Raw genomic sequence first — 20,893 nt, 5'->3', positions numbered from 1 at the left:
CTTTTCCTGTAGATGTTAGATCTCCTCATTTCTTGCTTTGTAAAAGGTTCTCTTTAATACTTTCAAAACGTTATTCCTTAAAAGTCATCTGTCCACTATGGGACTGCTTTCCTATTCAGTTCCCCTTTGCTTCTGGGAATTGATAGATTTGCCGCATTTAGTATTACTTCTCTGAACCTTGGATCAACTTTTTCTATATTTTGATTTAGATCTATTTCCCTACTTTACATCTCACACAAATGCATAAATTGATCCCACTTTGCTTTACTGAATATCCACTTTGCGTCTCTTTCCTCTACCCTTACTTCCCTGTCTTCATGTATTTTACTAAATATTGGGTAATTATCACTACCAAGTCTTCCAATAATTCCCACTCACATATCCCTCCCACCTCTCCTGATACCCTATAACGTGCACACCAAAAAATATAATTCCTAGTTTTCCTTTGATCTGCTTTAGTTTGTTGATATCTAGTTTACTGCATGGGTTATAATACATTATGATGGTGAACTGTCTTTATTTTACCATATTCCTCTTCTTTCCCCTTGCTGATATGGCACATTCTCTTTGATAAATGTAGCACATCCTCCAACTCCCCATCACACCTACCAACAGAATCATTTGAGATTCTAAAATTCAGATTTGGTTTCAGCCATGTTTCAAGCAAACAAACCACTTCTGGTACACTAGGTAACTGATAAAAAATGTTTAAAGCTTGTTTGCCATTAAACTTCTTGCATTCGATTTTTAAAAGAAGAACCATAATATTACTAACTCACCTCCTCACATGTTAGTTCATGATCACATGATTTGCTGTTGCTTTTACTATTATTTGTATTATTTCCGTCTTTGATTTTGTTTCCATTTTAGCATATATGATATGTTCCTGCTGTGTTGTATTGCCTCTCATTTGTGTCTCCTGTACCTCTCTCTCTCCTCTACCTCTCTCTCTCCTCTGGCTCAACATCTTGACAGCTTCTGCATACATGGTCTTGTTTTGCACTCTTACCTGTTGAATCTGCCTCACTGCAACACTTTGGTTGCTTCCCTTTCCCACATTGCTCATACTCATGATCCTCCCCACATCCAGTGCACCTTTCTTCCTTTACATGTCACAGCAGTATGACCACATTGTTGACAGTTAAAACATCTTATAGGTTTTGAAACATACTCTCTCACAGTGTAGGTCATGTATCCCAGTACCACTTTATTTGGGAGAATTTCTTCCTCAAATTACAGCAATATACTCTCTCTGTCTGTCCTCAGCCCTTCTCTGAAGACGTGTAATCTTTGTGTCTCCTTCAATGTTCCACCTTTCAGATTTGCCTTTATTTAATCAATGGTGACCTCAACTGGTAAACCGCAAATCACTCCCTTATTCCACCTGCTTCCCTTTTCCACACTGCTTACACTTATCACTTTATGCTTTCCTATCTTCTTCATCTTACAGTGCATCCGGAAAGTATTCATACCCCTTCACTTTTTCCACATTTTATTATGTTACAGCCTAATTCCAAAAAATGTTTTTTAATTTTTTGCAAATGTATTAAAAAATAAAACACTACATGTATATAAGTATTCACACCCTTTACTCAATACTTAGTCGAAGCGCCTTTGCCATCAATTACAGCCTCAAGTCTTCTTGAGTATGATGCTACAAGCTTGGCATCTATTTTGGGGCAGTTTCTCCCATTCTTCTTTGCAGATCGTCTCGAACTCTGTCAGGTTGGATGGGAACCGCCGATGGACGGCCATTTTCAGGTCTCTCCAGAGATGTTCAGTTGAGTTCAGGTCCGGGCTCTGGCTGGGCCACTCAAGGACATTCACAGAGTTCTCCCTAAGCCACTCCATCGTTGTTTTGGCCGTGTGCTTAGGATCGTTGTCCTGTTGGAAGGTGAAACGTTGGCCCAGTCTGAGGTCCAGAGCGCTCTGGAGCAGGTTTTCATTCAGGATCTCCCTGTACTTTGCTCCATTCAGCTTACCGTCGACCCTGACTAGTCTCCCAGTCCCTGTCACTGAAAAAAAAAAACACAGCATGATGCTGCCACCACCATGCTTCACCGTTGGGATGGTATTGCACAGGTGATGAGCAGTGCATGGTTTCCTCCAGATGTGACATTTAGAATTGAGGCCAAACAGTTCAATCTTAGTTTCATCAGACCAGAGAATCTTGTTTCTCACAGTCTGAGAGTCCTCCAAGCGGCTTTCATGTGTTTTGCACTGAGCAGTGGCTTCTGTCTGGCCACTCTGCCATACAGCCCAGATCCATGGAGTGCTGTAGTGATGGTTGTCCTTCTGGAAGGTTGTCCCATCTCCACAGAGGATCGCTGGAGCTTGGTCAGAGTGACCATCGGGTTCTTGGTCACCTCTCTTACCCAGGCCCTTCTCCCCGATTGCTCAGTTTGGACGGGAAGCCAGTTCTAGGAAGAGTCTTAGTTGTTCCAAACTTCTTCCATGTCAGAATGATGGAGGCCACTGTGTTCTTGGGAACCTTTAATGCAGCATAAATTGTTTTGTACCCTTCCCCAGCTCTGTGCCTCAATATAATCCTGTCTCTGAGCTCCACAGGCTTCCTTTGACCTCCTGGTTTGGTTTTTGCACAAAAATACATTGTGAACTGTGGGAGCTTACATAGAAAGGTGTGTGTCTTTACAAATCATGTCCAATCAATTTAATTTACCACAGCTGGACTCCAAACAAGGTGTAGGAACATCTCAACGATGATAAATAGAGATTGGATGCTCCTGAGCTTCATTTTAAGTGTCAAAGCAAAGGGTGTGAATACTTTTTTTTTATATACATTTGCAATCAATTCTAAAAAACTTTTTCACTTTGTCATTATGCGGTATTGTGTGTAGAATGTTGAGAGAAAACAATGAATTTAATCCATTTTGGAATAAGGCTGTAACATAAGAACATGTGGAAAAAGTGAAGGGTCTGAATACTTTCCGGATGCACTGTATATGCCTTCTCTCTCTGAACTACATTTCTACATATCATCATCAGATTCCCATCTCTTAAAACTTTGGTCATTTATATTTCACCAACTTCATTGTTTCATATTGTAGTTAGCTTCACCCATATAGTGCATTCCATTCTCTTCAGTAAATGTGAGTATTACCTTAAACTAATTTTTTTCAACCAACGTTTCACCACTTCCTTCTTTAAGGCTCGTCACCATCTTCTTGTTTTTTCTTGCATCTGCTCCGACTAAAGAATTCCCTCGTTTAACTCTTATTCTTTCATTCTCCTCCTGACTAACATTTATACTATCCTCAATCTCGTGTTCATCTCAATCTCCCCATTCTGGCCCGTTCACAGCATAGCTGTGCTTGCCCGCCATAGTTTCCGCCGGCTCTGTTGGGTTTCCTCATGCCATCCAGATAGATCTTTTGCCTCGGATTTCTTGGTGCCAACCACAGTTTTCTCTCGGGTTCATCAATTGACTCCTTACCTACTCTCACGTGTAAACTTTTAACCATAAATTTCCTCCATTTTTGCTAGCCAGCTAAATAAAAACAGTCAAACAACCCACGCAACACACGTCCCACCAAACACACCTGTAACTTTAAAAAGTAACAGGCTACACCTAGTGGCTTAACCGCGTACGCAATAAATCAACATTATCTGACAATCACTCCATATGTCTCTCGTCTTCTGCATTATCCGTTAGTATTTTTTGAATTTGTTAATATTATTAAAGGCGATTAATGGAAAATCGATTTCTAATTAACATCACTAATTTATGTTTATATTTATTTTAATTAATATTAATAATAATCGGTTGGCCAGTTGGACATTTTAAGAGAATACATTGCAGATGTTTATTTAAACTGTAAAATCTATCTAACGTGTAACGTTATTCTATTCCATGCCGAGTTTGTCACTCAAAACTATTTTAAACTATTTAAACCGGTGCCCAAGTGAATTTAAACCATCCCAAAATTAAAATGTTGTTTCTTTACTTTGTTATCATCATCTATAGTTGTTATTGGCAAAATAAATCATTGTTTTTATTCTTAAAAATGATCTAAATTATATCTTATTTAACTGCTATTTCTTAGTGTTTTATATTTAGTTTATGTAAAGCACTTTGTAATAAATAACAGCTACATACAGTTTTTATTATCAAAGTACAAGTACTTCAGCAGTAGGCTTCAGTAAAGAATAGGAGTAAATGTATCTGGTTACAGTGGATTCCTCCAGGTGACCGTCCAACCGCTGAACATCCCCACAGCTGTGATCACACCGTTCAGACTGTTCGAGTTCTTGCGCATGCCACAGGCTGATTTAACCCAGCTAAGTACATGTTTTGGCCGTCCTACTTCCTCAGACATTTCAAGACCAAAGACAGGGCAGTCCCCCTCCCGTCGAAGGTGGACACCATCACAAATTTCCCATGCCCTCACAATCTAGTCCCTCTTGGAGTTTATTGGCATGTTGACCATATACCACCACTTTATCCCCAGAGCTGCTCAAGTCATGTGGCCCCTCTAGGAAGGTCTGAAAGTTAAAACCCGCAAGCGCGGCACAGACTTTCCCGTGTAGAGGAACAAGGCAATCATATATGAGCAGTGTGGGCTGTCAGGGCCAGCAAGGCCTTCTCTGCTGGCCTAAATATCATCAGAATATAAATTTAATTTTGATATATTCGTTCCACAAATATGTATTAAATTATTCCCCATAGTCTATTCTCTTAATTTCATAGCTTTCCTCTTGGTTGTGCTGCTTCCAGCCTCAGATTGAGATTTGGAGGGCTGGCCTTTATGTTAGAGCTTATATCCAATCATATTTCAGCCATAATGTGTTGCCAGGGTCCAAGAAATCTGCCCTTAGGCCTTCAGAATCAACAGTGGGCGCCTGTAGCTTAAAGTGAACGGAAACAAAACTGTGGCGTTAACCAATCAGATTTCGAGTTGGCGACACCGGGGCCAGCTAGCAGGCGTATGATAACGTCAGCACGTGCACGTCTTTTGATTGGATACGCACTATTGAGAGGCAGAGCTATGCAGAGCTAGCAAACTTGAACGAGCTAGTTTGTGTAGATTTCTACATGCTGTTTTTTTTCAACCCACAATGGCTGAAGGAGAAGAGATCGATTTGGTCGCAGATATAATTACAACGTCATTTTCAAGACTCAAGAAAAGCTAGACATCGTGAGAAGAGAACAGCCAACCCCGACGCTAGCGAGCCTATCACAGCCGGGAAAAGGGTTTGTCCGCCACTTTCAAATCACTAACTACGAGCGATACCCCTGGCTCACTGCCTCCGAGAGGCACATTTGTACTGCTGGAAATGCCTGCTATTTACAACTAAATGTTTCGGAAATATTAATATAACTCTGTTGTACTTGACTATGTTAAGGTGATGCAACGCCCTGTTATACTGCGTTTCTTTCTAAATGTATAGTTTCTAGAGCCATGGTGTTATAATGATGGTATTAAGAGGTGGAATAATTCAGGTAGGACTGTGTAGGACATCACTGAAGGCCTAAGTGTGAAATGCACGGCCCCCCACTGTATATGAGGGGCCCCCAGGGACAGTATTCAGAAATACCATTCACATACACAGATGAAACACTTTCACACACACAACTGAAACCAAATTGACTCAGAGCGTTTCACATGTGAGTATGAGGGAGTTACCTATGTTTGTATGAGTGATTTTTACATGTGTGTGTGTGTGAATGACTTTGGTTTCAGTTTCATATGTGTGTGGATGGTAATTCTGAATAACGTCCCAAGGGGCCCCTCATAATCATGGCCACTAAATATGCTTTGATTAATGCGGAAATACAGGCGCACCCATCACCCAAGGCTCCTATCGCCAGCACTACTCCCTGATGTAGGCTATACAGTTAATGGTGTTTGTGGACCACAAACCACTTACATTTTTTATGGCCAAAGTGACCAAGCTGTGGTCCACCCACCAGTGCCAGAGCGGTAAATTGTTCCACCACACCTGTTGCAGTTCCGTGTCCAAAAGGAGAACGACCACATTAACGTGGACTTGGTGGCCCCCTGCGCCCCTCCCATGGTTTCACACACCTCCTTTCCATGGTGGATAGGACCTCTTAATGTCCCGAAGATGCACAGAAATGAGCCTGCTGATGAATGCTTCTTTATGGTGAATCAGGGCAACCACTGAGTGGAAGAACAAGAAAAAGGATTTGTCTGACACAGAAATTAATGTGCTTCAGAATCAGAAATCCTTTATTAGTCCCATGATGGGGAAATGTACGTTGTAAGAGCACGAGAGTAAAGTGGCGAGTACACAATTAAATACAGTAACAGTAATATAAGTCATTGATACAAATTTGTAAGAGTGAATATTGCACATGACAGTGGTAATTGCTAAAGTTATAAAAAGTGAATATTGCACATGGCATTGATAATTGCACAACAGTGGTGGAATAGTCTTGGGGGTGTGGTGGTCCCTAAAAACTTGTTCCCTCCTAATTTTTTCATTCACGTAGTCCTAGCAGTGCCATGGCATCCATCATGAAGCATTATGCATTATGAGTGTACAAGATGTTTACTGAATAGTACACTAGTATAAGCACAAATAACACAGCTGGTTTGAGTGTTTATGATCAAATGGAGCTGTAAGTAGCGTGTGATATGAGGTAAAATGAAATCTGGGGTAGCCATCATTTTACCTATAATGATCTCGCTCACATTTAATTTCTACAAACTGGCTTCAAATCACCACCTCACCTCATCAAGTTTTTTTTTTATGAATCCAAATCTTTCTTAGAAAATGGTGTAGGCACATTTCAAGCCTTTTTTTTGTCCCGCGTCTACAGATGAGGCCTCTGATATCTTGCCAAAGTCATTGGTTATAAACAGTTTTTAAATCAAGTCTTTGTAATAGAGCTCAGTTTAGATCAGAACACAAAGCATACATCATGTATTCTTGTATGACATGGATGCTGCTGTTCAATGATTGCTGTAATTTATTAATGATTCTGTTACGTATCCGGACTCTCTGTTTCAAATCTGTATTTTACTGTTCACTCAATGTCTGTTTTTTCTCTCCCTACCTCTGTTGTTGCTGTAGGTACGTACCAGGGTCAGTGGACTGGTGGGATGCGTCATGGCTATGGCGTGCGTCAAAGTGTTCCATACGGTATGGCCTCAGTCATCCGCTCACCTCTACGAACCTCGCTGTCTTCCCTCCGTAGTGAGCAGAGTAATGGCACAGTTCTGCGTGACAGTCTGTCTGACAGCCCTGCTGGTACACGTGGTGGCTTCGTACTCAACTTCCACTCGGACGGAGAAGGTTCAGAGAAGAAGAAGGGTCTTTTTCGCCGTGGTTCCCTCTTCGGGAGCCTTCAGCGACTGCGCAAATCAGACTCACGCTCGTCAATTTCCAGTAAGCGAAGCTCAGCACACAGTGACACCAACATGAGCCGCATCAGTTCAAGCGACGCCAACTCCACCATCAGCTTTGGAGACGCTGACCCGGGCGATGACTACCTGCCTCTGGAGGACAATGTGGATGCCACCACCACCGAGTCCTACATGGGCGAGTGGAAGAATGACAAGCGCAGTGGCTTTGGTGTCTCTGAGCGCTCCAACGGCATGAAGTACGAAGGCGAGTGGTTGAACAATAAGCGCCATGGCTATGGCTGCACCATCTTTCCTGATGGCTCGAAGGAGGAAGGAAAGTACAAGAACAACGTGCTGGCCCGAGGCATCAGGAAGCAGCTGATCCCCCTGAGGAACACCAAGACCAAACAGAAGGTGGATCGAGCCATCGAGGGAGCAGTGAGAGCAGCAGCTATCGCCAAAACCAAAGTAGAGATTGCCATCTCCAGGTAAATCTGTGTAAAATGATCTCAGAAAGCCATACACTTTCATCGCCTTTTCTGTCTTTATGTTAGGTAGGGTGCTCTAGAGATGGGGGATATGGGGCAAAGGTCTCTGGCTGGACTTGAACTGGAGATGTTGCAATTACATCGTGAGCATCTTAAATCCTTACGCCAACAGAGTACACCATCACTGCAAAAAGCAGTCAGACAATTAGACAGGTTGGAAACAAGCTAGCATGTGAATCAAATGTATTTGGAAGAAAATAATCCATTCCTTCCTTTCTTTTACTTTGACCAAACATACTTTCCATAGTTGTGTGTCCACAGTTTTCCTGTGCAATGATTATTAGCAAGTCTCTGTTTGACTTCCAAATGAAGTGGTTTAATCTGGAGGAAATAGTTTCCAATTTGTGTGATGAAAGCTAATTTTTTCTTGCCCTGTTAGACTTTGTTGTTGTGATGTCACTGTGTTCCCAGATCTCAGCAGTTCACTTGTTAAACTTAACTTGTGAAAAAAGCAGGAATTGGTCTCTACAGTATTCATGCACTGCATTTTGAACAGTTGTCAGTTTCACTGAATTTCAGGCAGAGAATATGAGACAACACATTGTTTAGCTGTTCCATCGATCCAATGCCAAAGTGTCCTTTAAAACAGAGGGCTGAGTCTGACAGTTCAGAGATCAAATGAGTGAAGAATGGATACTATCTGATACACTTCCATATCAGTAAGTCAGCCAGTTAGAATCATGTATGTTTAATTCATCAACAAAACTTCAAAAGTAGCATTCTTTCAATTTGTAACGCTAACTTAATAATAATAATAATAATAATATTAATGTAACTTTTCCAGACAGAGGCAAGTTGTTGTTCCTGAACTATTGACAGCACTGTGTTGTGTGTATGTGTGTGCGCCACACATGACATGATGCAACAGATGTTTCTACGAGCCTCCCTCTGCTGATTTTAGAGAATTGATCATGAATTCAATACATATATAACGCTCTGATAGTATACCTTATTATGAGTGCCCTGAATAATAAATGTATTCTTTAATTATGAAGCAGTTGCCTTATGTTGTTGCAATGTTGAGTTGCTGGACATGACAATCGTCTATAGTAGGCGGGGGTTTAACTTTAATTAAAACAATGAACTGCCATTATCAACAGAGTGTGAAGAGGTAACAGTTTTGACATTATGTCAAAGGCCTTTCTGTTTTGTGTTGCAGAGATATCTACTGACGTTAGCATGCTAAAAGCTAGCTGCGCTCCGTCCAGTCTGTAATACCACTTGTTCCTCTAGAGGTGATAGTGAGTCGCTGTAGCGCTTTTTCGGCTCTCAGTCCAGTGTATAGATGCTTAGTAGTCATAGTCATGGTCATAGTCATGGTCTTTGTCTGTTTTATAATTTGTTTATTGGATATCATTCAAAGTGGCAAAAAAAAGAAAACGTCCCATATCCTAGTCTCGTCCTCAGAGCCACTGGGAGGCTGGTTCACTGGGCGTAGAGCTGTCGGCAGCCCCGGGAAACGGTATAGGTCGAATTCTGTCGAATTGCAAACTTCTGTTGGTGCCGTTATACAAGTCTACCAGCTCGGTTTAACTACCGCCTCTGGGGCTTGTGCTGGTTGAACTCAAGTCTCTTAGGCCGCTGACGTCTATGTGTTGTGTTGCAGAGATATCTACTGAAATCAGCATGCTCACTGACTAGTTCCGCTCTGTCCAGTCTTGTAATACCACTTGTTCACACAACCAGAGGTCCCCCTCCTCAGCCCCTGCCCACCAACCCCCTTTTCAAGATCAGCAGCAGAGATACGCAGCAATACATGGCCCTTGTCCCCCCTACCCACCTACAGCAGCTGAGCTATGCAGCAGTTGGTGCCCTTAGTCCCCCTCCCAGTGCAGCAGAGCTATCCATAGTCCCCCTCCCCCCCACTGCAGCAGAGCTATCCCCAAAAGACGTTAATGTAATTATATTAACAGAAACATGGTGTCAAAATGGTCTGCTCACTCACTGTCTTCCAGGATAAAATTAAGTCATGGTGCCCTCTATCAAATTAAATAACATATGAGCAGAATCACGGGGGGATGTTGGTGTGCTATAAAGGAGATCTTTGCCATCAGGTCTCACCAGTAAAACAGGGTAAATCACACATTTGGTTATGTGTGCTATTTATATACCCACAGTAGATTCTCCTTATTTGGAAGAAAACATATTTGAAACTCTATTCAGATATAATTTCCAGGCCCAGGGAAATGTGCTTCTAACTGGAGATCTCAATAGACGACCAGGAATTGGACCTGATGTCATCGACCCACAGGGCAACCACCATGTGTTTGGTGAGCCCCCCTTTTTACCACACCACCCGCCACCCATTGAAACAACCTTGACTCTAAATAAATCAAAGTGGGAAGGAGATGTGCATCTCTGGACTGTACATGGTTAATGGTAGGTTCAGATGGGACTCTTTAGGGAGATTCACATACTCCTCAGCTCTCGGGTCTAGGGTTGTAGACTATGCAATCACTGACATCGACCCCTCCAATATCAGTGCATCCACTGTCAGACAACAACCCCTCTTTCGAGAACACAACCAAATAAATGTGTTGTTTAAACTCTCTGATCAATTAAGTGATTAGACAATGGAGACAAATTCACCATGGCATTGAACTCACCTCATCTGATGAATGGCATGTCAATGTATAACCAAACTGAATATGTCCCTACCAGAGATAGGGTAAACAAGGCCATTGAATATATCAATATGATATTTAATAAGGCAGCTATTAAAGCTGACCTTATAAAACAAAAACGGAATCCTGTTAAAAGGCAAAACGCTGACAAATGGTTTGGTCAAGAATGCAAGCACAATAGAAAAGGCATTTGGTACAATGACATTTTAAACATATATAAACATACAATTAGAAGCAACACCAAATTAGTGTATACCCACATGAAACTTGAAGATATTGAGAATGTTGATATCAAAATCAATTCTAGGATATGTGAAACAATTTCAATACAAAACAACCAACAAGCCTCATCCAAAACTGTGATATCTGGAGAGCACATTTTGAAAATCTATACAAAGACATACCAATAAATCAAATGACTTCAGATCAATGTATGATGAAAGAAAAACTACAAATACTAGAAGAAAAAATGTAAAGCAAACGAAAACCCCTTGATTACCCAATTACTCTGGAAGAATTGGCCCCACAGACAAAATCTCACCGGTGGCAGAAAGCATTAAAAATGAAATGCTCAAATTCAGCATCCCAGAGATGCAGGTTTCAGTGTTGAAGTTGTTCAATATCGTATTACAGTCGGGATGTTTTCCTTATATCCGGTGATTATTCTAATTAGGAGATGTAGTATTCTAAATAAAGGAATACTACATCTCCTTGACGAACACTCCATCTTGAGTAAAATTCGAAATGGCTTCCTCCAAAAACGCCACATCACCAACCATGTATATACCTTCACACTTTAATGAACAAACATGTACAGCAAAGAAAAATTATAAGATCTTCACTCGTTTCATTGATTTCAAGAAAGCTTTTTTGACTCATAACGGCTTCTATTACAGGTTCTATATTGTGTTATAGTGGACAAAATGTATGATCTGGTTGAATCACTGTATTTATAAAGTGTCAATATGGAGACAAACCAACTGAATACTTCACCCAGAGAAGAGGTGTTCTTCAGGGTTGCAATTTAAATCAAACTTTATTAATATATATATAAATGAACTTGCTGTTCAGTTAGATCAATGGCGTTGTACTGGACCGTTGAATGAAATTGAGATTAAAATGAGTTTCTTTAGTAGGGTGGCTGAGCTCAGCCTTAAAGATAGGGTGAGGAACTCAGACATCCGGAGGGAACTTGTAGTAGCGCTGCTGATCGGGATGGCTCCTGGGCGCCTCCTTTTAAAGGTTTTCCAGGCACGCTCAACTAGTAACAGGCTCCGGGATAGACCCAGAACACACTGGACAGATTATATATCTTGTCTGGCCTGAGACCGCTTCGGGGTTCCCCAGGAAGTGTTGCTGGGGAGAGGGACATCTGGTATACCTTGTTAACCTGCTGACCCCGTGACCCCGCCCCAGATAAGCAGAAGAAAATGAATAGATGGATGGAATTTATACTTCCACAGAAGAAAAAAAAATATGCATGTAGATCAGAATTAAGCAGATACCTACTGGTAATTAACGTTAATAAAAGAGCACTCAATATCTTTAACCACCTTACATCCAGCCCCCAGCCCCCCCCCCCCCCCCACACACACACACAAGCCAAGAGCTGAGCCCTGAAAAGAGTCCCCTATGTCAGTTGGTGCTGAGGCTGACGGCCCCTCTCAGACACACTGTGTCTCACAACAATGCCGCTCTGCAAACAAACTAACATAACACAATGTAAAGGAAACTATTGGAACATTGGAAAGAAGAAACAAAAAGACAAACTAAATTAGAATGTAGTCTGGGACTAAAAAGATAAATTGACAGAAAATCTCTCTACTGTTAGAGACAGAAAGCAGAGACACATCCTAACCAAGTACAGGCTCAAACTGGAAGACACAAAGAATCCTGGCAACCAAAAGAAAACAGAATATGTGTCACTGTTGGTCAGATGAGGCTGAGACAGAGATGCACTTCCTACTAAAACAGTAAAAATTCAATGAAATAAGGAGCATTTATTTAGACAAATTCAACTGCCAGGTTTCAAAGAATTTAATGACGTCTCAAAATAAAACATATTCCTCGGAGAAAGAGACGAGGCATATCTTGCTGCATAATATCATGTATCAACATGCCAAAACCTGAGACACACACACACAGACAAATATGTGCGTAGGATAAACTATATATAATTCATATATAGGACTGTCTCAGAAAATTAGAATATTGTGATAAAGTTCTTTATTTTCTGTAATGCAATTAAAAAAACAAAAATGTCATACATTCTGGATTCATTACAAATCAACTGAAATATTGCAAGCCTTTTATTATTTTAATATTGCTGATTATGGCATACAGCTTAAGAAAACTCAAATATCCTATCTCTAAATATTAGAATATCATGAAAAAGTATACTAGTAGGGTGTTCAACGAATCACTTGAATCGTCTAATTAACTCGAAACACCTGAGCCTTGAAAAACACTCAGCTTGGTTCAGTAAACTAAATCACAAGTATGGGGAAGACTGCTGATCTGACTGCTGTCCAGAGGACCATCATTGACACCCTCCATCAGGAGGGTAAGACACAAAAAGAAATGTCTCAAAGAGCAAGCTGTTCACAGAGTGCAGTTTCAAAGCACATCCACAAAAAGTCTGTTGGAAGGGGGAAATGTGGCAGGAAACGCTGCACAACCAAGAGAGATGACCGCAGCCTTAACAGCATTGTGAAGAAGAGTCGCTTCCAGAATTTGGGGGAGCTTCAAAGACAGTGGACTGAAGCTGGAGTCCAGGTATCAAAAGCCACTGTTCACAGACGTGTCCGGGAAATGGGCTACAATAGCCGTATTCCCATGGTCAAGCCACTTCTGAACTCAAGACAACGGAAGAAGCGTCTGACTTGGGCTATGGAAAAGAAGCACTGGACAGTTGCAGAGTGGTCCAAAGTCCTCTTTTCAGACGAAAGCAAGTTTTGTATTTCATTTGGAAGTCAAGGCGCCAGAGTCTGGAGAAAGGCTGGAGAGGAGCAAAATCCAAGTTGCTTGAAATCCAGTGTGAAGTTCCCACAGTCAGCGATGGTTTGGGGAGCCATGTCAGCTGCTGGTGTTGGTCCACTGTGTTTCATCAAGCCCAGAGTAAATGCAGCTGTGTACCAAGAGATTTTAGAGCACTACATGCTTCCGTCTGCTGAAAAGCTCTATGGAGATGAGGAATTCATTTTCCAGCATGATCTGGCACCTGCCCACAGTGCCAAAACCACCAGTAACTGGTGTACTGACCATGGCATTACTGTCCTCGATTGGCCGGCCAATTCCCCTGACCTGAACCCCATAGAGAATATGTGGGGTATTGTGAAGAAGAAGCTGAAAGACACCAGACCCAACAATGCTAATGAGCTAAAGGCCGTTATTGAAGCATCCTGGGCATCCATAACACCTCAGCAATGCCACAGGCTGATTGCCTCCATGCCACGCCGCATTGATGCAGTAATCCGTGCAAAAGGATTCCCAACCAAGTACTGAGTGCATTAATGGACATTTTCAAATGTTTGATTTTGTTTTGCTGTTATAAATCTTTTTTTTTACTTGGTCTGAGGAACTATTCTAATTTTTTGAGATAGGATTTTTGAGTTTTCTTAAGCTGTAAGCCATAATCAGCAATATTAAAATAATAAAAGGCTTGCAATATTTCAGTTGATTTGTAATGAATCCAGAATGCATGACATTTTTGTTTTTTTAATTGCATTACAGAAAATCAAGAACTTTATCACAATATTCTAATTTTCTGAGACAGTCCTGTATATCCATCTTAATGTTATATTAATGTTTATATTATTGTTATTGTGTACTGTCCAAATATTTGGAGTAATTATAAAAAAAATATTTTGGCAATAAAATTTAATTGAGAGAGAGAGAGAGAGAGAGAGAGAGAGAGAGAGAGAGAGAGAGAGAGAGAGAGAGAGAGAGAGAGAGAGAGAGAGAGAGAGAGAGATGGTGGGAACAAAGTGATGATACAGAGGGAGAGAAAGAGTAGGTGTGTGGGCTGGAGGGAGAGAAGCAAGTAGGCACATTCTTGGCCAGCTTGCTAGTGTGTGTGTGTGTGTGTGCGTCAGAAGTAGTGCTTGTCTAAATAAGGCCAAGGTGGACGACGCTTATCAACAGCTGACAACCCCCCCAGCTTCACACATACAGTACACCCACACACACACAGTAGTGTGCTTTATCTGGTATCCTCCTGGGTCAATGTGGAAGAACGGTCTGATCTCTTTTGACATGGCTGACCTTTGGACTGGAGCTTTCCTGTTTTGGTTTCTGTTGTGGCTCGAGGTTGATTTTTAATTGATTTCACTAACTGGTGTATAAATAGTGCCGTGGCAATAACATTGATAACATGAGTGAGTGTAATGAATTGTAGATATCTGGTGTGTAACCATTTGAACAGTTTAGTGGAGTGCGTGTTCTTTAGTTTATGTGTAGGGACTATAAATGGGGAAACTTGTATTTAGTAAAAGACCTGTTCAGTTGCATATCCGGTTTAATAAAATTGGTATATGTGTATAGAATACACACTTTAAGCCATAGCTGAAACAATTCCATAAGAAACACCAACTGTGTGTTTGATGTGTTGAACTATTTTACGGCAGAGGAGTGTAGGGACATTAATCATTGTGGCACCAAGAGATGGTGTACTTTACTGACTGTGTAAATTGAAAATAAAAGAAAAACGAAAAGGGGAAAGAGAGACAAGCAGTACAAAGTTGTTGGATCATTTCAGTTAGAAAGCAAATGCCCAGCTGCGTTAGCACCCAGGGCTATGCTGACAAAAGGCTAGCAGCTAACACTATGTACAGGCTATAAGGATTATTTAGTCATGGTATGTCTTGAGTTATTGACAGCTGCCTACAACAATTGTTATTTACCAGTGGTATAGCTGTTAAAGGGCCTAAAAAATGATATTTCGTCAGTGTTATTGGCCTTGGTATATGATAGAGGTTGCATATCTATTGTGAAATGTGCCATATATATATTTTTAATATTGATGTATTCGTAATAAATCACGATCATAACAGCAAAAAAATGACTTCCGCTAACAACAATCGATCGCTGTGCCAAGAGCATCCACCTCGGCAATGTTCGGGTGATGACGTCACAAGTAGAATACAGCCGCCGCAAGTAGAATACAGCCGCCGCCAGTGTTCGTCTGCGTTGAAGCGTCCAGCAAAGCCTGCTGTCAATTATTATGAGAAAGAACGGACAACAATCGATCGCCAAGGATAATTGTGAAGCGATGTGTTGTATGGGGATGTGGGGCCGTCTCCAAATCCAGCTTTCTGTGGCCAAAAGATGATAAAATGTCGCGTTTATGGACAAAACAAGTGCTTCGATGAAACCGACGATTTGTGGGCAGCACTTTGAGAGATCGTGTTTCAAACAAACTATGCTCGCCAAGAAAATGAGATTCAAAAAGAATTTAAAACTGAACGCAGATGCTGTGCCTACAATACTGCCGAGACCCCAGCCAGCACAAGCCAGCACGCCGATTCAAACACGTCTGCCGGTGCAGAGTCGTCCACCAAAGAGACGACGAAATGCATTTGCCAAAAGGGAGACAGCAAAGACCGTCTCACCTATAGTGAAACGGTCAGTATACAGACTATACTTTATAAAACAGCGCTGTCCTCCGGTATACTAAAATAATACAATAAGAAAATGATCCACCATCCATTTTAATGTTTTTTTTTTATATCACCAGAACTTAAGAAAAAGGCTTACTACTGTCTTGGTCAAGTTTTCTGATAAAGGTTTCTACATAACTTTTGAGTCAGTTACATTTCTTATTATTTCATTGATTAATATAGGCCTAATATTTTGTAAATAACACTTTCAGATTTGGGATTTTATTTGTTTAATGTTCAGATGCATTTTCAATATACAGGAATATAACCCTAAGTGTAACCCTACAATTTGTCAAAAAACACACATTTAATTGGGGACCCAATTTCGCTGGGACCCGATGATGATTACCTGTGGGGTCCCGGGGATTCACTACAATGAAAACGTCACTAATATGGTATAAAGTGTCCATAATTATAATAATAGTTTATTGAAGAACACTAATGTTACCCTTTCATTTCCTGAAATTAGTGTAATAAAAACAAAAACAGGATTGCTATGCTTATCTCTGCACACCACTCATTTATCTTTTGTACAAATTCATTTGAAAGCATATTTGTACTTCCATTTTAAAAAATACTTGGAAGTATAAATGTTTTCCCCCAAAATCTCTTCAGTGCATTTTTGCACAACTTTATAAGCCTTTAAAACAAAATGTACACATGCTCAGGGCCTGAGCGTTATCACGGACACACAGAAACAATTGATCAATACAAAAATTGGGCGTTACTTCATATAAATGAAGAAATGATTTTATGAAGGTCAACAAAAAGCGTTTTCATAAGGAGAACTAGAATGTGCTGGAAGAGAAACATAAACTTGGCTAGGATGAACATCTAGACCAGAACCACACGACCTGCTAAGGATAAGGGCAAACTAGACCTGCATTTCAAACTCGCATTTTTTAGTAGGGGGGGCCTCTGAATGGGAAGGATGAGTGTGGGAGTTCCTCACACAGGAGATTTGCTGGTAGCAACTCACTTTGCAAAATTGATCGAGGATGCAGAATACTGCCTGAAGGCAGGGCACTGGATTAGAGACATAAAGTAATAAACCATCTGCATATAACAACAATTTGTGGGTCAAACCGAGACAGGAAATACCTTGAAATTCCTTCTTGCGGACCCAGATTGCTAAAGGATCAATCTTAATGGCAAAAAGTAGCAGTGATAGCAGGCAGCCTTTACTGGTACCACAATGAAGGGGAATAATGTATGTAGTTTGACTGTACTGAAGCTATAGGAGAATTGTAAAGTAGTCTAATCCCTAAAAGAAAAACAGCACTGAAGCACTGCCCATAACATCCACCCTGTCCCAACCTGTACACCAAGCACGTGTGAGGCAGCTGTGTTGAGTATAATGAGAAGCCTTCTGCTGTTATAAAAAGGATTGTATTCCCAACATAAACCCTGTTCGGCTCCCTTGACAATGCATGAGACGTAATGGACTACTTGGCCCTTATTACAAATAGGATGCGTAATACAGACTATCTAACACCTGGACAACCAAACAAGAAGGGAAGGAAGGAAAGGGGAGGGGAGAGAGGGAGACATGAATATAAATCAGTGTGTGGAGATCCTGTACTGTACCCACACCAGTACCTCTCTGTCACTCCTAACCAGACTCTTCCGGGTGGCATAGCTTTAACATAGATTAAGTCTTTCCCATGCACACACAAAAATAAATATATTAATAATGAGAAAATACAAATTATAGAAATACACATACATGCCTAATAATGGTAATAATAACAATAATACTCATAATAATAAGTGCATTTAAAATAACATTAGTGTAGAACACCACATCATCAAGCTTTCTAGGCAAGTAAGCAGCAGCCCATCAGATACTGCACTGAGGTAAAGAATGGGGGAGTCACATGTACATACCAACACTTGGAAGTATTGTTATCGTATACTTAAATATAAAAATAACTAATACTTGCAGCCCATTGTAAAAGTACTTTAGTGAACAGTAAGCCAACACAAGTTAGAAGGAGGTTGATGCAGAGGGCAGCAGTAACAGGTGGTTATGATTGGATGGATATATCGGACGTTATATTTATATATATATATATATATATATATATATATATATATATATATATATATATAGAAATGCTTCACCTCACTGTCAGTTTCAGAAATCTCTGCTCAGACACTATCAAATTAACCATATATAGAAAAATGGGGGCAAATACGCTATGTGATTATGTCAGTGAGTTTTTCATGCAGCAAGTATTTGAGTATGTATTATGTTTGTGTCTTCTTGCAGGACGTCCCATGCCCGGGCCAAAGCAGAGGCTGCAGACCAGGCTGCGCAGTCATCCGGGCAGGATTCTGATATTGCCAGAGCTGTGGCCAGAGAGCTCTCTCCGAACTTCCATCAGCCAGGTACTGTACTGTAACAGCAGCAACAGTAAACAACACAGCACAGTAGAAAGGCAAGAGGCGAATTAAACACAACAAAATACATCATCTTTTATTTTGCCATTGACGTGACAGAAAGCATGTGTAACCCTGTTTTAATAAGTAGAATATAGAAATGACTGTCACATGCGCTTCCTGTTTTTAAAGTGGTACAGTACTTGCATCACAGGTAATCACAATATCAAAAACATTGCTTCAACACTAACATCATGTAGAAAGGCTGTGATTCATGGAATCATGCAACTACTGCTGAAAGAATTTCTCGCAATGTGTAACTCCAGAGATTTGTATGAAAGCTGCGATCACAATCGTGATCGAGTGTTGATTATGTCATGATAAGAATTGCTTTTTTGTGTTCATTATCTGACTATTTTAGTGAAACAGATTGTTTTCTCTAGATAATAGGGTCTCATTCTCAGGATAAAACAACTTTGACAAACCGAGATAATAAGACAATTAACTTGTGATATCAAGACAATAGGATCATTTAAAGTTTTAAAGCAACAACGGCCTGAACAATAATTACTGATGCTCCAAGAGCTGATGTTGTGCAGTGCCAGAGTGGAGGAGACAGAAAGTGGGAAGAGTGAAAAGAAGAGACAGGCAGGAGAAAAGGCGATCAAGTTTTAAAGTTTTGGGATGGTATACATTAGCTAGTATCTAGCTATGATGCTCCCTGCTATTTTAGCTAGAACAAAATACTTTAGCCTACATGACTGCTAGCTGCATGCAAAGATCATTGCCTACCAGCGGAATATCTGCTTATTCAAATCTACAAATCCAAATGTGATAGAAGCATCATTGATATGCCTATTTTCCACTGCATGGAATGGCTCGACCCTCCTTAAGTCTCTATTGTTAGGTTTTCTATTATCAAAAGTTGTGGATAGCACCTTGTCCCTGCTAACCTTTTTTGGTACCACCTCGGTCGAGTTTCCAAGCGAGTTGAGCCGATACTAGAAGGTGGAGTTAAAGGTATCATTTGTTACATTCCCATATTAAAATGTCTTAAAACGACCTGACCAATGTTATATATTTTGTTTCGCTGTGTACTTGTACAATAATTTTCAAACCCAGAGAAATGTGTGATTTTAATCAAGGTAATGGTACGTTTCTTCTGGTCTCCTGTAATGCCGACAAATCCCCAGCGAGAACTGTGTCACGTGGTCAGATCACAGGAGTTTTATAGGGCGTCGCTTAGGCGATCAGCTAGGAATCCTGCCTACAATGACAGAGTGCTATCTGCAGTGGAAAACGAAATGGACAGAAACTAAATAAAACGGTCTTGGTTTGCTGCTTCCAGCAATCGAGCTAAAATGTGAAAACACGCTGCTTATCCTTAGTCTCTCTGTCTACCCGCTGAGGATACTGGCTGAGCGGCTCGCATTCGTTAGAGGGAGACAACGTAATTAGCTAAATGAAAAGAAAAAAGTTGTCGAGCGGCGTGCACTGCTGTATGTGTTGTTCTGTTAGATGCTAGTTGTTAGCCACATGTAAAGCAGTAGTGGCAGTGTAAAGAGTAGTGGGAGTCAATGACTGTATAAAACAATAAAATTGTTTTTCAAAACTTGTGAATATATACAGTATACTGTGTGTATATATACATGTGTGTATATATATATATATATATATATATATATATATATATATATGTATATGTATATACATATATATATATGTATATATATATATATGTATATATATATGTATATGTATATGTATATACATATATATATATATGTATATGTGTATATATATATATATATATATATATGTATATATATATATATATATATATATATATATATATATATATGTATATATATATGTATATATATATATGTATATGTATATATATGTATGTACAGTATATCTCAAAAGTGAGTACACCCTTTAGATTTTTGCAAATATTCTGTTATATCCTTTCAGGGGATAACATTATCCTACTGAAACTTTGATATAACTTAAAGTAGTCAGTGTGCTGCTTGAATAACAGTATAGATTTATTGTCCTTTGAAAATTACTCAGTACACAGCTGTTAATGTCTAAACAGCTGGCAACAAAAGTGAGTACACCCCATAGTGAACATGTCCTAATTGTGCCCAATGATGTTGTTTTCCCGCCCTGGTGTCATGTGACTCGTTAGTGTTACAAGGATTCAGGTGTAAATGATAAGCAGGGCTGTTAAATTTGGTGTTTTGGGCACAATTCTCTCTGAATGCTGGACAACATGGCACCTCATGGCAAGGAACTCTCTGAGCGGCTGAAAAAAAGGATTATTGCGCTTCACAAAGATGGCCTTGGCT

The 20,893-nt window shown here is 40.3% G+C and overlaps 1 protein-coding gene across 1 annotated transcript in view; it reads left to right on the top strand.

Moving 5' to 3' along the window:
- Positions 1-20,893, top strand: part of LOC115022204 (junctophilin-1-like) — a 57,878-nt gene that overhangs the window by 19,730 nt on the left and 17,255 nt on the right. The window contains exons 2-3 of the mRNA XM_029453146.1: positions 7,060-7,819; positions 18,433-18,551. Coding sequence (XP_029309006.1) covers positions 7,060-7,819; positions 18,433-18,551 — 879 coding nt within the window. The remainder of the gene's footprint in view (positions 1-7,059; positions 7,820-18,432; positions 18,552-20,893) is intronic.

The sequence above is a fragment of the Cottoperca gobio genome, chromosome 17, assembly GCF_900634415.1.
Source record: "Cottoperca gobio chromosome 17, fCotGob3.1, whole genome shotgun sequence".
NCBI lineage: Eukaryota > Metazoa > Chordata > Actinopteri > Perciformes > Bovichtidae > Cottoperca > Cottoperca gobio.
The sequence above is the reverse complement of the archived record's forward strand: the minus strand, read 5'-3'. Positions and strand labels throughout refer to the sequence as shown.